The sequence below is a fragment of the Salmo salar genome, chromosome 13 (genome assembly GCF_965601325.2).
Source record: "Salmo salar chromosome 13, fSalSal1, whole genome shotgun sequence".
NCBI classification, from domain to species: Eukaryota; Metazoa; Chordata; class Actinopteri; order Salmoniformes; family Salmonidae; genus Salmo; species Salmo salar.
Window position 1 is genome coordinate 66503497 of NC_138303.1, and position 25150 is coordinate 66528646.

The 25150-nt window shown below is 41.6% G+C and overlaps 1 protein-coding gene and 2 non-coding genes across 4 annotated transcripts; all 3 read left to right on the forward strand.

Annotated features, from left to right (window-relative positions):
* Positions 1-840: 840 nt before the first annotated feature.
* On the forward strand, positions 841-24931 carry LOC145860054 (uncharacterized). Of its 2 annotated transcripts, XR_014380121.1 has the most exons (10): positions 841-1185; positions 2623-2704; positions 4235-4401; positions 4759-4846; positions 5464-5511; positions 5802-5848; positions 6492-8012; positions 8516-8607; positions 20317-20537; positions 20827-24931. XR_014380121.1 is itself a non-coding variant. In XM_082960277.1 (6 exons), the coding sequence occupies exons 1-6, from the start codon at positions 1180-1182 to the stop codon at positions 5831-5833; spliced, it is 390 nt and encodes a 129-aa protein (XP_082816403.1). In that variant the 5' UTR covers positions 911-1179; the 3' UTR covers positions 5834-6419. The 2 variants fall into 2 exon arrangements, 1 of the variants encoding a protein (XP_082816403.1); XM_082960277.1 differs by lacking the exons at positions 6492-8012; positions 8516-8607; positions 20317-20537; positions 20827-24931 and having other exon boundaries at positions 911-1185; positions 2656-2704; positions 5802-6419.
* On the forward strand, positions 5258-5391 carry LOC123726269 (small nucleolar RNA SNORA18). The gene has a single exon (XR_006758660.1). It is a non-coding gene; the product is annotated as a small nucleolar RNA SNORA18 (small nucleolar RNA).
* On the forward strand, positions 5900-6039 carry LOC123726268 (small nucleolar RNA SNORA8). Its single transcript, XR_006758659.1, has one exon. It is a non-coding gene; the product is annotated as a small nucleolar RNA SNORA8 (small nucleolar RNA).
* Positions 24932-25150: the final 219 nt, after the last annotated feature.

Below are 25150 nucleotides of genomic sequence, written 5' to 3' on the forward strand. Positions count from 1 at the left end.
ATCCTGCATGGAGCCTTCACCTTGCGCTGCCACTTTAAGAGCGCATCAGCAGTCAGAAAGCAGGAGATAAAGATAGCTCTTCCAGCTCTCTGGGAGGGAGCTCTCGGTTGGTGCGGCAGTTTGATCGGGGTGTGCAATGTTGGAAATATCAGAGTTTCCTAGTTCCTACTTGCACTTGAATGCGGCATAAGACTTTGTGTCTGTGGTAACTAGTGATAACCGTGACACAGATCTCAATGACTGGAGAGAACACACAAATCTTTGAAAAACAGTGTCAAAAGTCTGTAAGCACAGAATACAGATCCACAACCAGTTTTGATGCGCAAATGCACATTGCACAGATGTAAGTGTTAGGAATTTCTGAATATTTGCTCACAAATCATTATACATTTGTTCAAATTGTACTTTGTACTATTCTGGTTTTATTTCTGAAATATTTTAAAATATTCCGGGTTTATGGTTTTATTTAGGAAATAGTTGTATATATTCACAGATCCTAGATTTATTTGTGAGTTATGTTTAATATATGCACGGATCATGGTAGACATATTTATAGAATATGGAAACAAATCTGACCCCATACCTCACTAGTTACCACAGCCACAAAGTCATAAACACTGCCTATTTATATGCATCTTCTTAAAATATGATTTTAAACCTAACCATAATCTTAACCACACTGCTAGCCTTATGCCTAACCTTAAATTATACTTAAAAAGCGATTTTTTGTTTTCATGCAGTTTTACTATAGCCAATATTGACTTTGTGGCTGTGCTATCCAGTGGAAACCTCAGGAACGCCTCACCGGCCATATGTCGCGTTAATGTGCTAGTTGGAAATTAGAAAACTCTGAAATGTCCGACTTGCTAATTGGTTGTATTTATACACTGGCCGCGTTCAACGAATAATCAAGTCGGACATTTCCAACTAGGATGTGAACGCGGCAATAAACCAGGGTCGCTCGGGGGAGGTCGTACATGACCGAGACTTTTCGCGGCATAATATCCAAGACTATCAATGATTGGTTGTGGTGGTATGGCGTAAAGCGTTTTCTGCTGGCGCTGTGGTATAAAAACCCTTCAGACTACTTGAATAGTCTCATTTGTTCAGTCTTCAGGATCGTTTTTTTGCGGCCGAAGGCCAACATAATATTTCGACGGGACGTTTGTAACTGCAGTAATGAAGGTACATTTGAAATGCCGAGTCATGTTAATTGTATTAATGCATGTTGTGCATTGACAATGTTTAGAAACATTTCTAGGTTCCAATGATGAGTTGTGATCTTTTGCTTCCCTGCATCGCGGTTTACAGTATTGCAGATAGCGTGCTACCGGGCTAACGTTTGCAAAAAATAACTAACGTTACCTAGTAAGATGCCTAACTACAAGGTAACTAGCTAGTATGGTTAGTAACTACGTTTTGGACATATCTTGGCTATCGGCTAGTATAATTAGGCCAGACTCCTTCTCAGAGTTTGTAACTAACGTTATGGCTTGCTAACTAATACAAATGTGTTTGGAAAATGCGCCGTATACAACAGGTGAAGAACACTTCATTTTAAAAACTATTTAAGAACTATTTGTTAAACATATTTCCTTTTTCACAAACAACATTTTCTGTTTCCCCAAGTAGGCATTTAAAAAAAATCCCAGTAACCTTAACACTTAGTGTGATTTGACCCTATTGGTCAAAATTATCATTAGTCTTTCTCTCCATGTTGAACACAATGTAAGTGTGCTTTCTGCATATGTATTTATTGCTTTCTCCACGAGTGGTGCTGGTTTTACTTGTCGAGGGGGGCAGCGCTGGCGTCATTTCCGTTTCTTGCCATCACCTGTATCCGCTGGAGCCGATTTATCAGATCTGCTGCTCTCGCATGGAGGAGAAGCTTGGGAAAGCTCCTTTTCACCCAAACATAATTATAAAAGTGCCACCAGAACTAGTCAAAACAAAATACATCAAAGACACTGTTTTTCACCTGTCCAAATATATCTATGCACATGAAAGCCTCCGGGTCAAAATGACCCACGACATGTTTGTTTACAAAATCTACACAGCCATTCCACCAACACATTAGTGTCCATATTTTGAAGTTAGGTTCATGACCCTAAATGAGGAAAAGCCATTTCGTTTCTTGGAGAAAAAGGGGTCATTAGTATTTTAGGCAACTCAAATGTGGAAATAGGTCAAATTGACCTGCGACATAATTGGAGGGTTAACAGGCCCAAAGCATAGCTGGCTAACTAATAATGTCATGTGCATTGTTACTTATGAAGTTGACAAGATTCAGTGGGTGAATTCCTTGCATGTGACATGTTTATAGGACAGTCTGGTTTGCTTCCATCTCTGAAAGGTTAGTGGTGACAATGAGGCCCGAAACATCCTAACCTGAAGTTAGTGAAATGCAGGCTGTTATTCATCTGATGGGTAGTTGTGGTATTCTAGGACTAAGTATTTTAACCTAGTTACTTAACTAATAGCTAGATTTAGTGTTTGCAAATGTAGTAACTAGGTAATTAACTTCATTACTGAAATCACATTCTTTCAAATTTAATGTTAGATGCCCATAGCTCTGTCAACCCTTCCATTTATTTGATGTATGGATTTTACTTGTTCCCTTAGCTCTGTCCCAAATCAACATGACTATCGTTGCAGGAAATGACAGGCCTGCCATCTTGCATTGAGCCAGAAGCTTTGCCATGTGGTAAGACATTTCCTGCCTTGTACATGTCTTTGAGAGCGCAACGCCAGTCAGGGCCTTGACACCGTGGGCCTTAGTGCTGGAGCAGTGCACATAGCAATCCATTTTCTTGCAACCCACTGCTGTGCTCACCAAGCAGCAGTGTTACTAATGAGACTGGACATCAATCTGGAAATAAATTAATCCAAAGTATTTGCCTTTAATCCAGTGCCTGTCTTTCAGGGAAGAGTTTGATATGATGAGGCCCGTTTCAATCCCAAACTCTTCTAGTACGTAGTTGGAGAACCCCTTAAGCTTGATTTACTTATGGAATTAATGATTGGCTTAAATGTTCAACTGCTCTGAATTGTGATGGAGTTATGCCTCTCTGAACAAACCAGAAACTGAAGCTTTGTAAACCAATGTTCATACAGTTGCAGTCGGAAGTTTACATACACCTTAGCCAATTACATTTAAACTCAGTTTTTCACAATTCATGACATTTAATCAGAGTAAAAAATCCCTGTTTTAGGTCAGTTAGGATCACCACTTTATTTTAAGAGTGTGAAATGTCAGAATAATAGTAGAGAATTATTTATTTCAGCTTTTATTTATTTCATCACATTCCCAGAGGGTTCAGAAGTTTATATACACTCAATTAGTATTTGGTAGCATTGCCTTTTAAATTGTTTAACTTGGCTCAAATGTTTTGGGTAGCCTTCCACAAGCATCCCACAATAAGTTGGGTGAATTTTGGCCCATTCCTCCTGACAGAGCTGGTGTAACTGAGTCAGGTTTGTAGGCCTCCTTGCTCGCACACGCTTTTTCAGTTTTGTCCACAGATGTTCTATAGGATTGAGGTCAGGGCTTTGTGATGGCCACTCCAATACCTTGACTTTGTTCTTAAGCCATTTTGTCACAACTTTGGAAGTATGCTTGGGGTCATTGTCCATTTGCGACCAAGCTTTAACTTCCTGACTGATGTCTTGAGATGTTGCTTCAATATATCCACGTAATTTTCCGTCCTCATGATGTCATCTGTTTTGTGACGTGCACCAGTCCCTCCTGCAGCAAAGCACCCCCACAACATGATGCTGCCACCCCCGTCTTTCACGGTTGGGATGGTGTTCTTCGGCTTGCAAGCATCCCCATTTTCCCTCCGAACATAACGATGGTCATTATGGCCAAACAGTTCTATTTTTGTTTCATCAGACCAGAGGACATTTCTCCAAAAAGTACGATCTTTGTCCCCGTGTGCAGTTGCAAACTGTAGTTTAGCTTTTTTATGGCGGTTTTGGAGCAGTGGCTTCTTCCTTGCTGAGCGGCCTTTCAGGTTGTCGATATAGGACTCGTTTTACTGTGGATAGGATATAGATACTTTTGTACCTGTTTCCTCCAGCATCTTCACAAGGTCCTGTGCTGTTCTGGGATTGATTTGCACTTTTCACACTAAAGTACGTTAATCTCTAGGAGACAGAACGCGTCTCCTTCCTGAGCGGTATGACGGCTGCGTGGTCCCATGGTGTTTATACTTGTGTACTATTGTTTCTACAGATGAATGTGGTACCTGCAGGCATTTGGAAATTGCTCCCAAGGATGAACCAGACTGGTGGAGGTCTACAATTATTTTTCTGAGGTCTTGGCTGATTTCTTATGATTTTCCCATGATGTCAAGCAAAGAGGCACTGAGTTTGAAGGAAGGCCTTGAAATACATCCACAGGTACACCTCCAATTGACTCAACTGATGTCAATTAGCCTATCAGAAGCTTTAAAGCCATGACATCATTTTCTGGAATTTCCCAAGCTGTTTAAAGGCACAGTCAACATAGTGTATGTAAACTTCTGACCCACTGGAATTGTGATACAGTGAAATAATCTGTCTGTAAACAATTGTTGGAAAAATTACTTGTCATGAACAAAGTAGATGTCCTAACCAACTTGCAAGAACTATAGTTTGTTAACAAGAAATTTGTGGAGTGGTTGAAAAATGAGTTTTAATGACTCCAACCTAAGTGTATGTAAACCTCCGACTTCAACTGTATGTTGTATTAATTTTACTTTCCATTGATTCCAACAGCTTCGAGGGGCAAAGGTGATTTGCCCTGTGTACCTCCTGTTCGTACTGGGCATATGTATGGTCATTGACATGGTGTCATGCCGACTTGGTTAGTATTTGTTTTTCCCTATATTTAAAGCCTGAATCTGTAGCTGTGACACTCACTTCCGTTGGTGATGTTACAAGAGACGTCACTTCAAACAAGTACTTTTTTTCCTTAGACATCATTGCACCAATGATAGAACAGCCGAATGTGCAAAACACTTTTTTTTTTTTAATTCTTTTTTTTAACTGTGATGCAGGATGCTCCTCTGCCCCTTCTCAAAAACAATTACAAATATGCCTGGTTATGACCAGTGAGCCTGATTCACCGTATGTGGATCTCGGCTTTAATGCATTTAACGCAAAATAACCTTGATGTTCATAGTGAGTATTTTTGCCATTTGAAATGCCTAGTTGACTTTTTTGTTCTAATCAAACTCTACATGAGTGCTCCATATTTTAAACCTTTCTATGCCATACTGAGGCCTATCCCGACAGACTCCTAACTGTGGGCCCTAGTCGTTGGAAATGCCTCACAGAACAAGTCTGTGGTTTCGCTTTACCCTCATGGCTACTGCCATTAGCCCTGTGGGATATTACTGCAGTACAAATACTCATAATTGCAGCTCTACTATGAACTAAGGCCACATGTTTCTAATGGCTTTTCTCATCTGTCTGGTGTAGGTCTACCAATTGGCCACAAGATGGCTCTCAACCCCAGATGCCCTTTTGGTGAGTATGAACCCTGATCAGTGTTGATTACGTTGCGTGAAATCATCTTCTGTTTGTGGGTATATGGGGAGGAATTGACTATGGTCACAGCACTGCATGGTATCTGCAGCCAGTCGTGACTCTAGTTAGTGTTCATTAGTCAGTGCAAGAGCAACCTGGGCATATGACATTGTTGGTCTCCATGCCTCTTGTGTGGAGTCCTGGTATATCTGTCGACACATTTCACTTCCCAGCGAGTTTATATCATTGAACTTCCTGTATGCAAATTCAGTCTTGTGTTCTCTTGACAGGACCGTCATGTCAAACGTGCCAAGGGGTCTGAAGGTAATGATTGAAAGTGAGTACTTGTGTTGAGTCTCTTGAAAAGCTAGCCAAGGGCCCACTGAGTTGCACTGTATGGTATCTGCAGCCAGCCCTCACCACAGGCTGTTCTGTTCATAACACAGTGCGAGAGTGACTCTGCATCTGGCATCGTTAGGCTCCTGGCTGGTCTGTGCCTGGAGCCCTGGTATTTGTGCTGATACAAACCCATTCTCTCTACGAGCCTACTGTGGGCTGGCTGGCATCTATGGAATGCGAGGCCTCTGGTGGTGCAGTGTCAGAATTCCCCGGCATACCCAACACCAGGCCTGAGCGGCATGCCATGGGCTGCCACAGGGCAAGAACATCTCAGCACTGCGACCAGGCCCAATTACAAAATCTCAAGCCCTCTGACATTTTGTCTCCTTTTAGTTGAATCCAAATGTTTTGCTAGTGATGGGCTGCTGACATTCTGATTCCCCAATTAAAGCCAAGACAGTCAATGTATCCAAGTAATGCCTTGGGGAATTTATACTGAAAAATATAAATGCACCATGTAAAGTGTTGGTTTCATGAGCTGAAATAAAAAATCTCTGACATTTGCTATACACAGAAAGCTAATTTCTCTCAAATGTTGTGCACATTTGTTTACATCCTTGTTAATGGTCTTTTCTCCTTAGCCAAGATAATGCATCCACTTGACAGGTGTGGCATATCAAGAAGCTGATTAAACAGTGTAAGCATTACACAGGTGCACCTTGTGCTGGGGACATTAAAAGACCACTCTCAAATGTGCAGTTTTGTCACAATGTCAGATGTCTCATTTGGTAAAATGGTCAAATGTTAACAAAATACACTAGACAGTGCAGAATATTTTTTTGTGGGCAAAATGTATTATTTCAGATGTTAGGTGGAAATTTTATGCCAAATATAGATATAATAATCTGAGTAGCACAATGACATGTTGCCCTTCCACTACAACTCATTGGGAAAGCATGCATTTTATTAGGCTACAGATTAAATTAGGAGTACTGCATTGTTGAGATTAGACTTGAAAGAAGGGCATTTTGCTGTACTTGTGCATGTGACATTAAAACTTGAACTAATGAACTTCACAGGGTGGTTAAAGTGCAAGGTGATGAGTTTGATGCGCCTTCCCAAAAATATTGTCTTATTTTCATGACATGCTCATTGATGCTTGGCTTTTTGTCCATAATCTCATGTAGGCTGTATGTGCGCTGTAGCCAACAGCGCTATCTGTGCACACTATCGGTGTGCTGGCGCACTCGAGATATATATGAACAAATGGTTTTTGTGAGATCCAGCTGAGTTGCAAATGTGATGGCAACCCATTTATCTAAAAAGGTATTTCTCTGTGTATTAAGTCATCATGCATAGCCATATCTGCAATATTCAGAAAACAGTTCTGTAGGAATGAGGTTTATGCAGTATGCCCAATTATCACAGCAGATTGGCTATAGGCCTGGCCTGCCAATGTTCTTCTCGGACCATATATTTCAAAATTAGATCAGTTGGTGTAGCACTTGCTGAGCATAAATTGAGCGCATTTGCTTTATTTTACTGAACTGATGGCACCTGCATTTGATGGTCATGGTGCTTTCTCTTGAAAGATGCCAGAGTTCTGAGTTTAATGGCCGTTCAAAAGGATTTCCCCCCAGTTGTCTTAAGAGTTCCCAGTTTTGAACATGTCATTAGTCTCAGGAGGGAGCAGCAGAGGGTTCAAAATAGGAACACTTTTTGCCTACCCGGTTGGCGGGGCTTCTGAATCAAGTGAACCAACAGCGCAACACAAATTATTAAAACAGTGCAAGCCTTTTCTACATAAATGTTTGGCGATCGACTAGGAATGCCTTGAAGATTGACCGATTGGTGCCCAATGATGTATGTGATAATGCAGAGTGAGTGTTTTCAATCCATTGAGTAATTAATCGCTGCTGACCTCACTTCAGGCATACCAGGACTGGTCATTATACCAAGGCTTTTGGGATATTCGGTTCCTGACTTGCCATGGAATTGATCATAAAGTAAACCTTGTTCCAGTGGGTCTCCAGCGCCATACTGGGTTGATCTATTGGGAACATCAGTTTTTGTTAACTGGAAATGTATTTGCATGAATAACTTTCTGAATTCTCTCTTTCATGTTGGGGGCGTGCCTGGTGTAATGAGACGACCAAAGTAAGGTGAGAAACTACACTGCAATGTGTGCTGGATCATTTTCAAAGGGGGCCTGTCAGGCTTTCCCACTGCTGGTCATTCATGCAGTGATCCCACAGCAGCGCCCCTCATGACACTGCAGATCCTGTTTGCCATAGGTGGTCTGCAGTCTCCGTGAATCTTTTCTTCTGATATTACATCAGTGGTGAAAGTGGCAACCTTTACACATCAGCACCTCTAGATCTATGCCTGTTTAATATGTGTGCATGACAGAAACTGCACAAGCTGTTAATTGACGAGTCATGGGGGTTACAGTATTTCCAATCAACAAGTGATCTTTAGGTTTAAGCCCTGCGTGCACCCATCAAGTTAAGATGTTAATTTCTTCAAACTGATCAAGTCTAAATATTTGAAGATGTAGCTCCAAATCTGACCAGATGAGGCTTTCTAATCAATTTAATTACATCTGAACTAATACTACTACTTTACTCAATTGGCTTCTTTTAGATATATGGCTTTTTGTTTTTAGGGATGGTTGACACAGCAAATAACACTGTGGTGCAGTTTGAAGCATATCTAACAGGATTTGGAGCAGACCTTAAACCAAGGAGGTACACTGACGTGAGTACTGATGTACAAAGTTTGTGCTTGAAGCTGTGCTATCCTCAATGATTTATATCAGAATCATAAGTTGTCGTTCTGTCATATGTACTTAATAAACACAATTTCAATGAGTAACAGTTCATATACGGAAATCGGTCAATTGAAATAAATTAATTACTCTCTAGTCTATGGATTTCACATGACTGGGCAGGGGCACACCCATGGGTGGGCCTGGGAGGACATAGTCCCACCCACTCAGAACACGTTTTTCCCCAACAAAAGGGCTTTATTACACACATAAATACTCAGTTTCATTTTTATTTATTTTTTATTTCACCTTTATTTAACCAGGTAGGCCAGTTGAGAACAAGTTCTTATTTACAACTGTGACCTGGCCAAGATAAAGCAAAGCAGTGTGACAAAAACAACACAGAGTTACACATAAACGAACGTACCATCAATAACACAATAGAAAAATATATGTACCGTGTGTGCAAATGTTGAAGAGTAGGGAGGTAAGGCAATAAATAGGCCATGGAGGTGAAATAATTACAATTTAGCATTAACACTGGAGTGATTGATGTGCAAGTAGAGATACTGGGGTGCAAAAGAGCAACAGGATAAGTAAAAATATGGGGATGAAGTAGTTGGGTGTGCTATTTACAGATTGGCTGTGTACAGGTACAGTGATCGGTAAGTTGCTCTGACAGCTGATGCTTAAAGTTAGAAAGGGAGATATAAGAATCCAGCTTCAGTAATTTTTGCAATTCGTTCCAGTCATTGGCAGCAGAGAACTATAAGGAAAGGCGGCCAAAGGAAGTGTTGGCTTTGGGGGTGACCAGTGACATATACCTACTGGAGCGCGTGCTATGGGTGGGTGTTGCTATGGTGACCAGTGAGCTAAGGCGGGGCTTTACCTAGCAGAGACTTATAGATGACCTAGAGCCAGTGGTTTTGGCAACGAATATTTCGTGAGGGCCAGCCAACGAGAGCATACAGGTCGCAGTGATGGGTAGTATATGGGCCATTGGTGACAAAATAGATGGCACTGTGATAGACTATATCCAGTTTGCTGAGTAGAGTGTTGGAGGCTATTTTGTAAATGATATTGCCAAAGTCAACAATCGGTAGGATTGTCAGTTTTACAAGGGTATGTTTGGCAGCATGAGTGAAGGAGTCTTTGTTGCGGAATAGGAAGCCGATTCTCGATTTAATTTTGGATTGGAGATGCTTAATGTCTGGAAGGAAAGTTTACAGTCTAACCAGACACCTAGGTATTTGTAGTTGTCCACATATTCTAAGTCAGAACCATCTAGAGTAGTGATGCTAGTCGGGCAGAAATCAGTTGAAGAGCATAGTTATACTAGCATTTAAAAGCAGTTGGAGGCCACGAAAGGAGAGTTGTATGGTATTGAAGCTCGTTTGGAGGTTTGTTAGCACAGTGTCCAAAGAAGGGCCAGATGTATACAAAATGGTGTAGTCTAAGTAGAGGTGGATCAGAGAATCACCAGGAGCAAGAGCGACATCTTTGATACATACAGAGAAAGGAGTCGGCCCGAGAATTGAACCCTGTGGCACCCCCATAGAGACTGCTAGAGTTCCGGACAACAGGCCCGATTTGACACAATGAACTCTATCTGAGAAGTAGTTGGTGAACCAGGCGAGGCAGTTTTATTTTTTTTATTTCACCTTTATTTAACCTCTTACATCTAGACGTTCCGCTAGCGGAACACCTGCTCCAATATCCAATGATAGGCGTGGCGCGAATTACAAATTCCTCAAATACAAAAACTTCAATTTTTCAAACATATGACTATTTCACAGCATTTTAAAGACAAGACTCTCCTTTATCTAACCACACTGTCCGATTTCAAAAAGGCTTTACAGCGAAAGCAAAACATTAGATTATGTCAGCAGAGTACCCAGCCAGAAATAATCAGACACCCATTTTTCAAGCTAGCATATAATGTCACAAAAACCCAGAAGACAGCGAAATGCAGCACTAACCTTTGATCTTCATCAGATGACACACCTAGGACATTGTTATACAATACATGCATGTTTTGTTCAATCAGGTTCATATTTATATCAAAAAACAGCTTTTTACATTACCATGTGATGTTCAGAACTAGCATACCCCCCGCAAACTTCCGGGGAATTCGCTAACAATTTACTAAATTACACACGATAAACGTTCACAAAAAGCATAACAATTATTTTAAGAATTATAGATACAGAACTCCTCTATGCACTCGATATGTCCGATTTTAAAATAGCTTTTTGGTGAAAGCACATTTTGCAATATTCTAAGTACATAGCCCAGCCATCACGGGCTAGCTATTTAGACACCCGGCAAGTTTATCCTTCACCAAAATCAGATTTACTATAACAAAAATGTTATTACCTTTGTTGTCTTCGTCAGAATGCACTCCCAGGACTGCTACTTCAATAACAAATGTTGGTTTGGTCCCAAATAATCCATCGTTATATCCGAATAGCGGCGTTTTGTTCGTGCGTTCCAGAAACTATCCGAAATGGTAAATCAGGGTCGCGCGCATGGCGCAATTCGTGACAAAAAAATTCTAAATATTCCATTACCGTACTTCGAAGCATGTCAACCGCTGTTTAAAATCAATTTTTATACAATTTATCTCGTAAAAAAGCGATAATATTCCGACCGGGAATCTCCTTTTCGGCAAACAGAGGAAAAATCTTAAAGACGGGGGCGGCCAGGGCACGCGCCTAAGCCCACAGTCCCTTGATCGGCCACTTGAGAAAGGCGATAATGTGTTTCAGCCTGGGGCTGGGATGACGACATTCAGGTTTTTCCCGGGCTCTGAGCGCCCATGGAAGACGTAGGAAGTGTCACGTTAGAGCAGAGATCCTTTGTAAAAGATAGAGATGGCAAAGAAGTTCAAGAAATGGTCAGACAGGCCACTTCCTGTAAAGGAATCTCTCAGGTTTTGACCTGCCATTTGAGTTCTGTTATACTCAGACACCATTCAAACAGTTTTAGAAACTTTGGAGTGTTTTCTATCCAAAGCCAATAATTATATGCATATTCTAGTTACTGGGCAGGAGTAGTAACCAGATTAAATCGGGTACGTTTTTTATCCAGCCGTGAAAATACTGCCCCCTAGCCATAACAGGTTAACCAGGTAGGCTAGTTGAGAACAAGTTCTCATTTGCAACTGCGACCTGGCCAAGATAAAGCATAGCAATTCGACACATACAACAACAGAGTTACACATGGAATAAACAAAACATACAGTCAATAATACAGTAGAAAAAAAAGAAAACAAAAAGTCTATATACAGTGAGTGCAAATGAGGTAAGATAAGGGAGATAAGGCAATAAATAGGCCATGGTGGTGAAGTAGTTACAATATAGCAATTAAACACTGGAATGGTAGATGTGCAGAAGATGAATGTGCAAGTAGAGATACTGGGTTGCAAAGGAGCAAGATAAATAAAATAAATACAGTAAGGGGATAAGGTAGATAGATGGGCTATGTACAGGTGCAGTGATCTGTGAGCTGCTCTGACAGCTGGTGCTTAAAGCTAGTGAGGGAGATATGAGTCTTCAGCATCAGTGATTTTTGCAGTTCGTTCCAGTCATTGGCAGTAGAGAACTGGAAGGAAAGGTGACCAAAGTAGGAATTGGCTTTCGGGGTGACCAGTGAGATATACCTGCTGGAGCGCGTGCTACGAGTGGGTGCTGCTATGGTGACCAGTGAGCAGAGATAAGGCGGGGCTTTACCTAGCAGAGACTTGTAGATAACCTGTAGCCAGTGGGTTTGGCGGTCATTTGAGAAGCCAAGGCTATTGAGTATGCCGATAAGAATGCAGTGATTGACAGAGTCAAAAGCCTTGGCCAGGTCGATGAAGACGGCTGCACAGTACGGTCTTTTTTTGATGGTGGTTATGATATTGCTTAGGACCTTGAGCGTGGCTGAGGTGCACCCATGACCAGCTCAGAAACCAGATTGCAAAGTGGAGAAGGTACGGTGGGATTCAAAATGGTCGGTGATCTGTTTGTTAACTTGGCTTTCGAAGATTTTTAGAAAGGCAGGGCAGGATGGATGTAGGTCTATAACAGTTTGAGTCTACTGTCTCCCCATTTAAAGAGGCGGATGACCGCGGCAGCTTTCCAATCTATGGCGATCTCAGACGATATGAAAGAGAGCTTGAATAGGCTAGTAATAGGGGTTGCAACAATTTCGGCGGATAATTTTAGAAAGAGAGGGTCCAGATTGTCTACCCCAGCTGATTTGTAGGGATCCAGATTCTGCAGCTCTTTCAGAACATCAGCTGTCTGGATTTGGGTGAAGGAGAAGCGGTGGGGCAAGTTGCTGCAGGGGGTGCTGAGATGTTGGCCGGGGTAGGGGTAGCCAGGTGGAAAGCATGGCCAGCCGTAGAAAAATGCTTATTGAAATTATTGATTGTCGTAGATTTATCGGTGGTGACAGTTTCTTATCCTCAGTGCAGTGGCAGCTGGGAGGAGGTGCTCTTATTCTCCATGGACTTTAGTGTCCCAAAACTTTTTGTAATTAGTGCTACAGGATCACATTTATGTTAGAAAAAGCTTGCCTTTGCTTTCCTAACTGACTGAGTATATTGGTTCCTGACTTCCCTGAAAAGTTGCATATCGCGGGGGCTATTTGATGCTAATGCAGAATGCCACAGGATGTTTTTGTACTGGTCAAGGGCAGTCAGGTCTTGGTTGAACCAAGGGCTATATCTGTTCTTTGTTGTACATTTTTTGAATTGGGCATGCTTATTTAAGATGGTGAGGAAAGCACTTTTAAAGAGCAACCAGGCATCCTCTACTGACGGAATGAGGTCAATATCCTTCCAGGATACCCGGGCCAGGTCGATTAGAAAGGCCTGCTCGCTGAAGTGTTTAAGGGAGCGTTTGACGGTGATGAGGGGTGGTCGTTTGACCGCGGACCCATTACGCACGCAGGCAATGAGGCAATGATCGCTGAGATCCTGGTTGAAGACAGCAGAGGTGTATTTAGAGGGCAAATTGGTCAGGATGATATCTAAGAGTTTGCCCATGGTTACGGATTTAGGGTTGTACCTGGTAGGTTCCTTGATAATTTGTGTGAGATTGAGGGCATCTAGCTTAGATTGTAGGACGGCTGGGGTGTTAAGCATGTCCCATTTTAGGTCACCTAACAGTACGAACTCTGAAGATAGATGGGGGGGCAATCAATTCACTTATGGTGTCCAGGGCACAGCTGGGGGCTGTAGGGGGTATATAACAAGCGGCAAGGGTGAGAGACTTGTTTCTGGAAAGGTGGATTTTTAAAAGTAGAAACTTGAATTGTTTGGGCACAGACCTGGATAGTAAGACAGAACTCTGCAGGCTATCTCTGCAGTAGATTGCAACTCCGCCCCCTTTGGCAGTTCTATCTTGTCAGAAAGTGTTATAGTTAGGGATGTAAATTTCAGGAATTTTGGTGGCCTTCCTAAGCCAGGATTCAGACACGACTAGGACATCCGGGTTGGCAGAGTGTGCTAAAGCAGTGAATAAAACAAACTTAGGGAGGAGGCTTCTAATGTTAACATGCATGAAACCAAGGTTTTTACGGTTACAGAAGTCAACAAATGAGAGCGCCTGTGGAATGGGAGTGGAGCTAGGGGCTGCAGGGCCTGGGTTAACCTCTACATCACCAGAGGAACAGAGGAGGAGTATGATAAGGGTACGGCTAAAGGCTATAATATCTGGTCGTCTAGTGCGTTCGGAACAGAGTGAAAGGAGCAGATTTCTTGGTGCGGAAGAATAGATTCAAGGCATAATGTACAGACACGGGTATGGTAGGATGTGAATACAGTGGAGGTAAACCTAGGCATTGAGTGATGATGAGCGAGGTTTTGTCTCTAGAGGCACCATTTAAGCCAGGTGAGGTCACCGCATGTGTGGGGGGGTGGAACAAAAAGACTAGCTAAGGCATATTGAGCAGGGCTGGAGGCGCTACAGTGAAATAAGATAATAATCACTAACCAAAACAGCAATGGCCAAGGCATATTGACATTAGGGAGAGGCATGTGTAGCCGAGTGATCATAGGGTTCAGTGAGTAGCTAGGCGAGCTGGAAACACGGCAATTCAGACAGCTAGCGGGCCTGGGCTAGCAGGCTAGCAGATGGGCGTCCGGGGACTTCGCAACAGAAGAGCCTGTTGAAACCCCTTCGGACGGTTATGTCGGCAGACCAGTCATGATGGATCGGCGGGGCTCCGTTTTGGCAGTAAAAAGGTTCCAGGCCAATTGGCAAAATAGGTATTGTAGTCCAATAATTGGCTGATGGACCTCTTCAGCTTGCTGGGAGATAGCCTGGAGCTAGGCCCATCTGCTGCTTGCTTCTGGACAGAGACGTTAGCCAGGAGTAGCCACTCGGATAGCAGCTAGCTAGCTGCGATGATTCGGTGTAAAGGTTCAGAGTTTGCGGTAGGAATCCATTGATGTGGTAGAGAAAAAGCAGTCCAATATGCTCTGGGTTGATATCACGCTGTGCAGACTGGCAGGAATTGACCGGGCTGAGGCTGGCTGATGTCCGAGTTAACGGTGATGACCGCTAGCAGTGGCTAACTGACTACTAGCTAGTAGCTAGTTAGCTGGCTAGCTTCTGATGGGTGATCCGGTTCTAAAGTGTAAAAAATAGCAGATCCGTACCACATTGGGCAAGGCGGGTTGCAGGAGAGTATGTTCATCAGCTGTCGGGTGGTTGGTCTGGGATGATCCCGCAGGTGAAGAAGCCTGATTTGGAGGTTCTGGGCTGGCGTGGTTACACATGGTCTGTGGTTATGAGGCCGGTTGGATGTACTGTCAAATTCTCAAAAATGATGTTGGAGGTGGCTTATTGTAGAGAAATTAACATTAAATTCTCTGGCAACAGCTCTGGTGGACATTTCTGCAGTCAGCATGCCAATTGCATGCTCCCTCAACTTGAGACTTCTGTGGTGTTGTGACAAAACTGCACATTTTAGAGTGGCCTTTAATTGTCCGCAGCACAAGGTGCGCCTCTGTAATGATCATGCTGTTTAATCAGCTTCTTGATATGCCACACCTGTCAGATGGATGGATTCTTGGTGAAGGAGAAACGCTCACTAACTGGGATGGAAACAAAATTCTAGATAAATAAGATTTTTGTGCATATGGAACATTTCTGGGATGTTTAATTTCAGCTCATGAAACATGGGACCAACACTTTACATTTTGCTTCTCGATTTTTGTTCAGTATCCATTATAAACAGTACATTACACACCAGGGTTTGCGTTAGGAAAGTGTGGCGCAGGACATTTGACCAGCAACATTTTAATTTACCGGACCCATATTCATTGGGTGTTTAACCTGATTAGGGCATCTACCCACGTAGCCTAGAATGACAAATCACGTTTAAAGTATGGCAATTCATAATAACATGGAAGTCAAGGATGCAACGATGTGCAGTCCATATCTAATTCTGATGTGCACTTGGAAAATGTTAACTGTCCACATTTACTTATTCTCAGCTGACAAGTAATGAACAGAAAATCACTGGCCTATGTCAATCTACTATCCCCATAGTATAAAAGTTGACCTATTATATTGGTCAGCTTGTTGAAAGAAATGGCCTATTTCAAACGCTCTGGGACAGTTGTGGGACGATAGATCCCAGTTTCATACTATTTTATAAAAATAAAATGTGAAAGCAAGGAATCTGGTGCAACAGATCAGAACCTTTAATGTTAACTATTTCATCACGTAAGTGCAGCGATGTTTGTTCCGTAATGCAATTAGCGGAAAACACTGATAACACCGATAAGCAGGACCAGTCAAATGTATTTACATCGACTGGTATTTCCCTCAACGAATAGGCTAAAAAGCATTTATTTCACAATGGGATTTTTTGTTCTTGTCCCGAACATTTGGCTGGCGGCAATTTTATTCATCGGCCAAAATTACCGGCTAATGGAAACCCTGATATTCACTGAGTATACAAAACATTAGAAACACCATCCTAATATTGAGTTTCACCTCCTTTTGCCCTTAGAACAGCCTCAGTTTGTCGGCATGGAAACGGTGTCGAAAGCATTCCACAGGGATTCTCGCCCATGTTGACTCCAATGCTTTGCAGTTGTTGACACATGCAAACCGGTGCGCATGGCACCTACTGCCATAGCCCGTTCTCAAAGGCACTTAAATCTTTTGTCTTGTCCATTCACCCTCTGAATGGCACACACACACAATCCTACCCTTCATGCATCTAAACTGATTTAAAGTGGATTTAACAAGTGATATCAATAAGAGATTATAGCGTTCACCTAGGCAGTCTGTCAGGGAAAGAGCATGTTTTGTACACTGAGTATATACAGTACCAGTCAAAAGTTTGGTGACACCTAATCATTCAAGGTTCTTTCTTTATTTGTACTATTTTCTACATTGTAGATCAACGCTATGAAATAACAAATGGAATCATGTAGTAACCAAAAAAGTGTTAAACAAATCATAAATATTTTATATTTGAGATTCTTCAAAGTAGCCACCCTTTGCCTTGATGACAGCTTTGCACACTCTTGGCATTCTATCAACCAGCCTCATGAGGTAGTCAGCTGGAATACATTTCAATTAACAAGGCACAGTTCAAGGTGTACCTTTTTAAAAGTTCATTTGTGGAATTCCTTTCCTTCTTAATGCGTTTTGAGCCAATCAGCTGTGTTGTGAGGTAGGAGGGGTATACAGAAGATTGGCGTATTTGGTAAAAGACCAAGTCCATATTATGGCAAGAACAGCTCCATAAGAGATATGTATATTTATTACTGCCATTTTTAATTAGGATTAACAGATCTTCTGCTGGTGTTTCCATAAGGGGAAAACAATGGTCACATGGGAAAATAAGGTGTACCTATGCTGGGTCAATGGGAATGGGTCTTGTGTGAGTTATGGCGGCAGTCCTGTCTACTTCCTTGTTCAATCGGGTCAAGTTCAGTCATTCTGTTCCTGCATATTTGCCCATGAGTCTGTCACCAGTGGTTATTGGGGAGGGGGGGGTGTAAAGATGTGGGTTGGGCCCTGTCAGCTGTACTGTTGGTACTCTGCCAACTCTAGAGTGGTTCTCAGGATTTCATGTGGGTCACGGGTGAGGAGATTAAAGGCTTCCCTTCAGCGAGCACAGCCTCCACTCCACTATTCCTCCATCTACATGCCTTTTGTTCACACCACTCGGCACATGCATCCTCTACAATAGCTGGTTTCCAAAGTTGGTGTGACTGTACTCCCTTTGCATAGGCTTTGTCAATAGGCTTGAAAGTCATGACATGCGCCGGAAAGCAGCTTGTCAGCCAATTAGAAATCTATAGAGAAACCTACTAGACAAATTAATCATTGCACAAATTTGTGCTGACGTGTAATCGAAGAGCATGAAACTCTGTCAGCACACTGCACCTCGCCCTGTCTCACAGTCTAGGCTGGGCGTAGGCGTAAGTGTAATGTGCAGGGTACAGATGAGAATATGTTTAGTGTTGCTGCTTCTTAGAATAGATCAACCAAACGGTATTTGGACACAGGCATGAATCTAGTTCCCACTGTGTCACATTTATTTGCCCTGATGTTGCACTGCATAACTCTTCCCTTGCATTAAGTTGTTCAAACATTTTCATGAGCTCTGTCCAACTTGTTCTCCGCTCTGTGGCTGAAACTTTCAATCAGATCCGTAGTGAGGGAACTTGAGCTTCTTGTCTTGTTCCTTATACTTTTTCTCCCAGGGCTTGCCGAAGTACGATGAGAGGAATGTCATTGTAAGGGTTTATGCTCATTAAGTTGAGGATCAAACACTGGGGCTCTGTGTTTCTGTGCCAAGAACACTGTCTGTACAGATCCTGCTGTGAACTGCCTGCTGTCCACTCCTTCAGCCCTCTAATTTACTGGTCGTGTCCATGCAGTCCTTCGTCAATGCATTTGAACTTGCTCATTCAATGCTCATTGATGAGCCTTTCATCTAGCATACATATGTCATGCACAGTATTGTTTTGAACTGTATACCAATTGGAGTATGGAGGGGCATTGCTTTTTTCTAAAGGAGAATAGTAAATGCAATTTTATTCTCAAGGCGCTCAAATCTTGTGTTATATCCGATCACAAGGAAGAGTAGGCCTAGATATTTTCCCCCAAATATGGCAATATATGCTCTCGCAGCTTATGTCACAAGTTTACATTTCTATAACATCACATGTATTAATCTGTACAATATTTCAATGTGGTAAATATTATGCATCAGACGGCCCAAAGAATTGTTCCAACAAGCTTCAGTTCAAGCTTAAATTAGCTAACACAGCAACTCATTAAGACCCATTTAAACATCTAATTCCACTAGTCCATGTCAATCCAAGGAAAGGGGAGGTGGTGGAAATGGCACAAGAAAAATACTGTAATACACGCACTGCAGCAATGATAAAAAACCTCTGAACAGAAATGTCCTTTTGAACTGAACAATGCCATATTTTCCTCCCCCTCAACTAGGCCCTAGTTTTGCGAGATCAGAGTGGCTGTAGGATCTTATCACTGCCACAGACAAAAAGACGCTTGTTGTTTTATGGCTCTGGTCAGCTAGGGCCTTAGTTACCACCAGTCATAGGCTGGAAAAAATGAAATTGTTGTGTAGGTTTTATACTAAAGCAAGGTCTCGTCTGGTCTGCGAGTTTAGGAGGGGTGATGGAGTTACTGAGAATTTACTACCTACTACCTTCAATTGCTTCAGAAATAGCAGTGGGTCAATGGTGATTTAGATGTAATTTGCACTGCATGAAATTACTCCATTCACCTGTAAAAGTCTGTCCTCCCACCTGCCGGTTCAAAGAATGACGTGAGAAAACATCAGAAGGAAAGGCATTTAAGCGCACCTATAATTGCCTTCGTAGAGATACTTTACAAAGGCTTCTGAATGTTGCTCTCCACAAAGCACAATGGAACCTGTCCTGAGGAATTCCACACATCAATGGTTATTATGATTGAGATAGTTCCTTTAGCACATAAAATACCATGAATAACTCACATTTGTACCTTATATTTTGACTTTCAGATTTCTGTCAAAAAGAAATGATAGAAAAGCTAGTTTAGGGGCACAGAAACACCACTTTAAAAATCCCGGTTAAACCACTGTCTTGTAGGTAGTAAGGTCAAATCATCGAGATATATAGAGGACTCATCTTTGTATCTGTGCCGTTATAGCGTCTGTAACAGCCTCAATGGCACTGCCCCATGCTATCTCAATTTTGAAGTAGTCGATTTTCTTCTTCACGATTGGCTGATCTGTCCTGATGACCCGGTTGGACATGACTCAAACGGGGTCACCAGGAAGGATCAGCCAATGAAGTTGGAAGTCCCCCCCCAGTTTACTACATTAAAATGGAATCCCTCAATGGCGCTGCCAATGCAAATACAACCTTGTGGCCAATAGAGGCCTCTGTCATTCAATTAACGGGGTCACCTTATGTTCCCTCAGCCCTATTGTTGTGAAGGGCCATGCCACTCCTACAGGTTTCCAATTACCCCAGGTCACACAACTTCCCACTTCCTTGTTAATCACCTCTGCTCTACCTTTTTCACTCCTCTGTTTCACCATAAGGCCCTTTTCCCATTAGGAGAGTCTGAGGAGCGGAATGGCGAAATAGATTTCTACATTTAAATTCACATTACATCCTTGCCTTACGTTGTGGCTGGCAACACAACATTCTTGGTCCGCAGCTCAAGTTGACAGTAAATATCACAGTACCTGGTACGGCAACTGCACCGCCCACAACCACAGGGCTTTCCAGAATGTGGTGCAGTCTGCATCACCGGGGGCAAATTACCTGCCCTCCGGGACACCTACAACACCCGATGTCACAGGAAGGCAAAAAAGATCATCAAGGACAATAACCACCCGAGCCACTACATGTTCACCCTGCTTCCATCCAGAAGGTGAGGTGAGTACAGGTGCTTCAGAGCTGAGACAGAGATTTACATTTACATTTAAGTCATTTAGCAGATGCTCTTATCCAGAGCGACTTACAAATTATTATAGATTGAAAAACAGCTTTTATCTGAAGGCCATCAGATTGTTTAACATCCACCACTAGCACAGAGAGGCGGCTGCCTACCTACAGACTTGATATCATTGGCCACTTTAATAAATGGAACACTAGTCATTTTAATAATGCCACTTTAAGAATGTTTACATGCTCGCATTACTCATCTCATATGTATATACTGCAGAGGTGGGACCAAGTCAAGACAGGCAAGTCCGAGTCAAGTCTCAAGTCAAGACCGTCAAGTCTCAAGTCAAGACCGTCAAGTGTCAATTCAAGTCTCAAGTGTAACTTTGAATTTCGAGTCCTAAACAAGTCATAATGTGCTCTTCACCAAATGTAATACCATTTCATATTTTTAACAAGAGTAATAGGATATTACATTTACGCAAATCATGAATGCTTTTAAAAATATCTATATTTATTACTTCCCAAATAAATGTTATATTTCCATGGAAATACATGGGTAGCCATGAAAAACACCCCCCAATAGTGATCGACTATCGAGGATCGCTATGGGGAACAATCGGGCCATATAGGCTTGTACACAATAGCCCAACCTTGTTTTAGGAACATCAGGCAGGACTTAGGCTACCAACTGCCTAGCTCAATCTCGGGTGCAGTGATCATGTTCCCGCACTGACTGACTGTGGAGGGTCATTGATTTAATGTTACATACAGCTAGCTTACATGATACATTAGTAAAGTAATAAAATATATAGCTGTCGGCTATATTAGCCACAACTTGCCATTCTTTGTGCAGCTTCAAATGTTGAACAAAGTTGGAAATTGTTGCCCCTCCGTTTGTAATTTTCTTCCCGCATGTTTTGCAAGTTGCAATCTGTTTTTTGTTGATACAGCGTTGTCTTTATATCCGAAAATATGGGGTATCATCTTTCCAAGAGCTCCATCTGAATTCACCCGCCGACGTTCCTCTGCACTGCCACGCACAACTTTTTCTCACCTGCACAATTTGATTGGCTGCTGTCCGATTCAAACTGTAATCCGTTAAATGAAGAGTTTATGCGCTGCACACTTTTTTTTAATAGCATCATTTTATATATATTTGGGCTTGGGGAGGGTGTCAGGTCGAGTCTTAAGGCTCAAGTCAGTCAAGTCACGAGTCATTGGTGTCAAAGTTGAGCTGCAAGTCATCATATTTCTGACTCGAGTCCAAGTCATGTGACTTGAGTCCACACCTCTGATATACTGTATCCTACACTATCTATTCTATAATATCTATTGCATCGTAGCCGCTCTGTCACTGCTCATCCATATATTTTATATTCATATATTCTTATCCCATTCCTTTACTAGATTGTGTGTCTTAGGTTTTGATGTGGAATTTCTGAAATATTAGGTTTTGTTGTGGAATTAGTTATATATTAGGTTTTGTTGTGGAATTGTTAGATATTACCTGTTAGATTCTGCTGCACTGTCGGATCTAGAAGCATAAGCATTTCGCTACACTCGCAACAATAAAATTTGATAACCACTAGCCAGTAAGTAACTATTTAACAATCCAGGCAATTTTACTTCTAAAACAACAGTATTGAATAATGCAACCAAACCATATTCACTCTTGAATAATGCAACAATCCACAAGCATGGGCAGACAAAGGGTTTATTTTCTTGTCATACACATTAAATTAGCTGACACAGATAACTTCTGCTAGAGCTAACAACGTGCTTCATGATCAAGTAACATTAGCATATCAATAATTAACGTTTACCCCGCCCATACGAATATAGAAGTACAGTAATGTTATCGTACAGTGTCATTCATATAATATAGGCTACACAGCTAGGTAACGCTAACAAGCTAGCTAAATAAAATAATTTCTGCATCCTCATTTAGCTTAACCATAGCTAGATAGGAGCTCCTATAGGCTTACCCTAGCTGTATTAAAGTTACCTAAGAACAAATCAGTCTTCACTTGATCAAGATCATGGAAGTCATTATATTAGGTAAATGCAAATTGTGACTGAAAATGTTGCTTATTCCCTGGGGAGTTTATTCTTGCCTGGACCTTGGTGGCACAGTGCAGTAAAGCAACAAAAAAAACACTTGAGATTTAAAGCTATGGTGACAATTTCATAATTTAACAGACTGTTTCTACAATGTCAGGTAAAGACTTAATAATAATAACAAGTCTAAAAAAAACATAAACATTGCTATGCTATTACAATTTTTGCTGTTGGCACAATGAGGCACTGCTATACTTAGAGGGGGTCAAGACATGACAAGTTCACAAGTTTACATTGCAGCCGAGGGTATTTTGTGAAAAGTGTGGTTACATCTAAGCTGCATTCTCCTTCCTAGTTCCTATTTACCAATTCAGTTGATGCTTGGTGATGCCATGGGGCGGCCCTATCCTTTTCATCGTTCATGATATGATGAAGTGCCCTTTTTTATTATACTGTTTGTAGAAATGTAAGTCCTAAATATACTGAACAGAAATAATTTGAACGATTTTACTCTATTACAGTTCGTATGAGGAAATCTGTTAATTGAAATTCATTAGGCCCTAAACAATGGATTTCGAGACTGATAATACAGATATACCTGTTGGTCACAAGTACCTTTAAAAAAAGAAAAAATGGGCATCACAATGGTCCTCAGGATCTCGTCATAGTATTTCTGTGCATTCAGATTCCCTTCAGTAAAATGCAATTGTGTTCATTGTCCATAGCTTATGCCTTCCCATACCATAACCACACCGCCACCATGGGGCTGTCTTGACAATGTTGACATCAGCAAACCGCTCGCCCACATGACGCCATACACATGGTCTGCGGTTGTGAGGCCGGTTGGACATACTGCCAAAGTCTCTAAAATGACTTTGGAGGCGGCTTATGGGAAAGAAATTAACGTTCAATTACGTGGCAACAGCTCTGGTGGACATTCCTGCAGTCAGCATGCCAATTGCATACTCCCTCAAAACTTGAGACATCTGTGGCATTGTGTTATGTGACAAAATTGCACATTTTAGAGTGGCCTTTTATTAAGTCCAGCACAAGGTGCACCTGTCTAATGATCATGCTGTTTAATCAGCTTTTTAATGTGCCACACCTGTCAAGTGGATGGATTATCTTGGCAAAGGAGAAATCCTCACAAACAGGGATGTAAAGAAATTTGTGCACAATTTGAGAGAGAAAAGCTTTTTGTGCGTATGGAAATTTTCTCAGTTCTTTTATTTAAACTCATGAAACATGGGACAGAAACTTTACATGTTGCGTTTATATTTTTGTTCAGTGTACATTATATCCCTTTACCTCCATGTCCTCAGTTTGATCATGCCATTTGCTACTTTGTTATGTTTATCCTGGCAGTCTCCTCAGTTGGATGACTATTCCCCATAGTCACCTGGCACTATTGTCATGTCTGTATCTTTACGTTATGTGCTCCTAATGTTTGCCTTTTGTATCTCCCTTCCAAACCACTACATCCTTGTCACCCACATCCAATCCCATCTCCAAGGCTTTACAAGCCACAACTCCTAACACATCTATTGTAACCTTCCCACCAGCCTTACAGGCCCTACAAAACCTCCATCCCAAACCCTTTCCCCAATGTCCTTCTGTTTATTCAAGTGTGTGTGTGTGTAATACCCCCTAAACCTGGATTCCTGCTCCATCTTCTAATTTGCATTCTGGCAGGTGCACCATGGTGGCAGCAACAGTCCTGAACCTAACTTACATCCTAGCCTTAGTCCTTTTCTATGTCTATGTTCCTCAGCCCTATGTTCCCTCAACCCTATGTTCCCTCAGTACACGCTGAATGGCACAAATGCTTATTGTTATAAGGTAGAAAATGCTGATTATTTTTTAATCTACATACAGTGTGTAAGGGTGTACTGTATATGGGATCTACTGAATATGTTAAATTACTATGACCTTGACCTTTTGTCAATATTACATAGGCTGAAATTGCATTTTCTGAGATTTATAAAAATGTATCTCAGCATCTACTCAAGTACTTTTTTATAATGATTGGCTTAAATATTTGAAATTATATGGCCTAGGACCCAATGAAATATTCAGTCATTGGTGACTGGAAACAAATTTCTGAGTTCAATAAGTGGTTATTTAGAAGCTATTTCGATCATATTTGGCACAAATAAGCAAAGCCATTGGACTGACTAAAAATGTCTAAAGAATATGTACTTGGCAGAAGGTCAAGGTCACAGTGACTGTAAATGTGTATTTGAGGTAATGACCTACATTTATTATATATGACTTGACCACATTTATTGAAAAATTGTTACAATAAACATGCATCTGATCTGTTATTGATGGCCCTTATTTATTAAATCATGCAACAGTGGATCAACTCTCCAAAAGACCTGTATACATCAAGGTTGTGAAAAATATATATACTGTGAAATAGTTATCAAATATTTTTGCAGACCAAAAAATACTAGATATTGAGAGAATTAGAAAAGTGTCTCTTCGACTCATTTGGGTTGCCGATCCCTGGTTTAGAAGATTGAACTGAGGGGATATGGGGC

Excerpts from the sequence above, each read along its gene's own strand:
- LOC145860054 (XM_082960277.1), top strand. Across the intron at positions 2,705-4,234 it reads GCCAGAAGCTTTGCCATGTG|ATGAATGTGGTACCTGCAGG; the intron begins GTAAGACATTTC and ends TTGTTTCTACAG. Across the intron at positions 4,847-5,463 it reads CATGGTGTCATGCCGACTTG|GTCTACCAATTGGCCACAAG; the intron begins GTTAGTATTTGT and ends TGTCTGGTGTAG.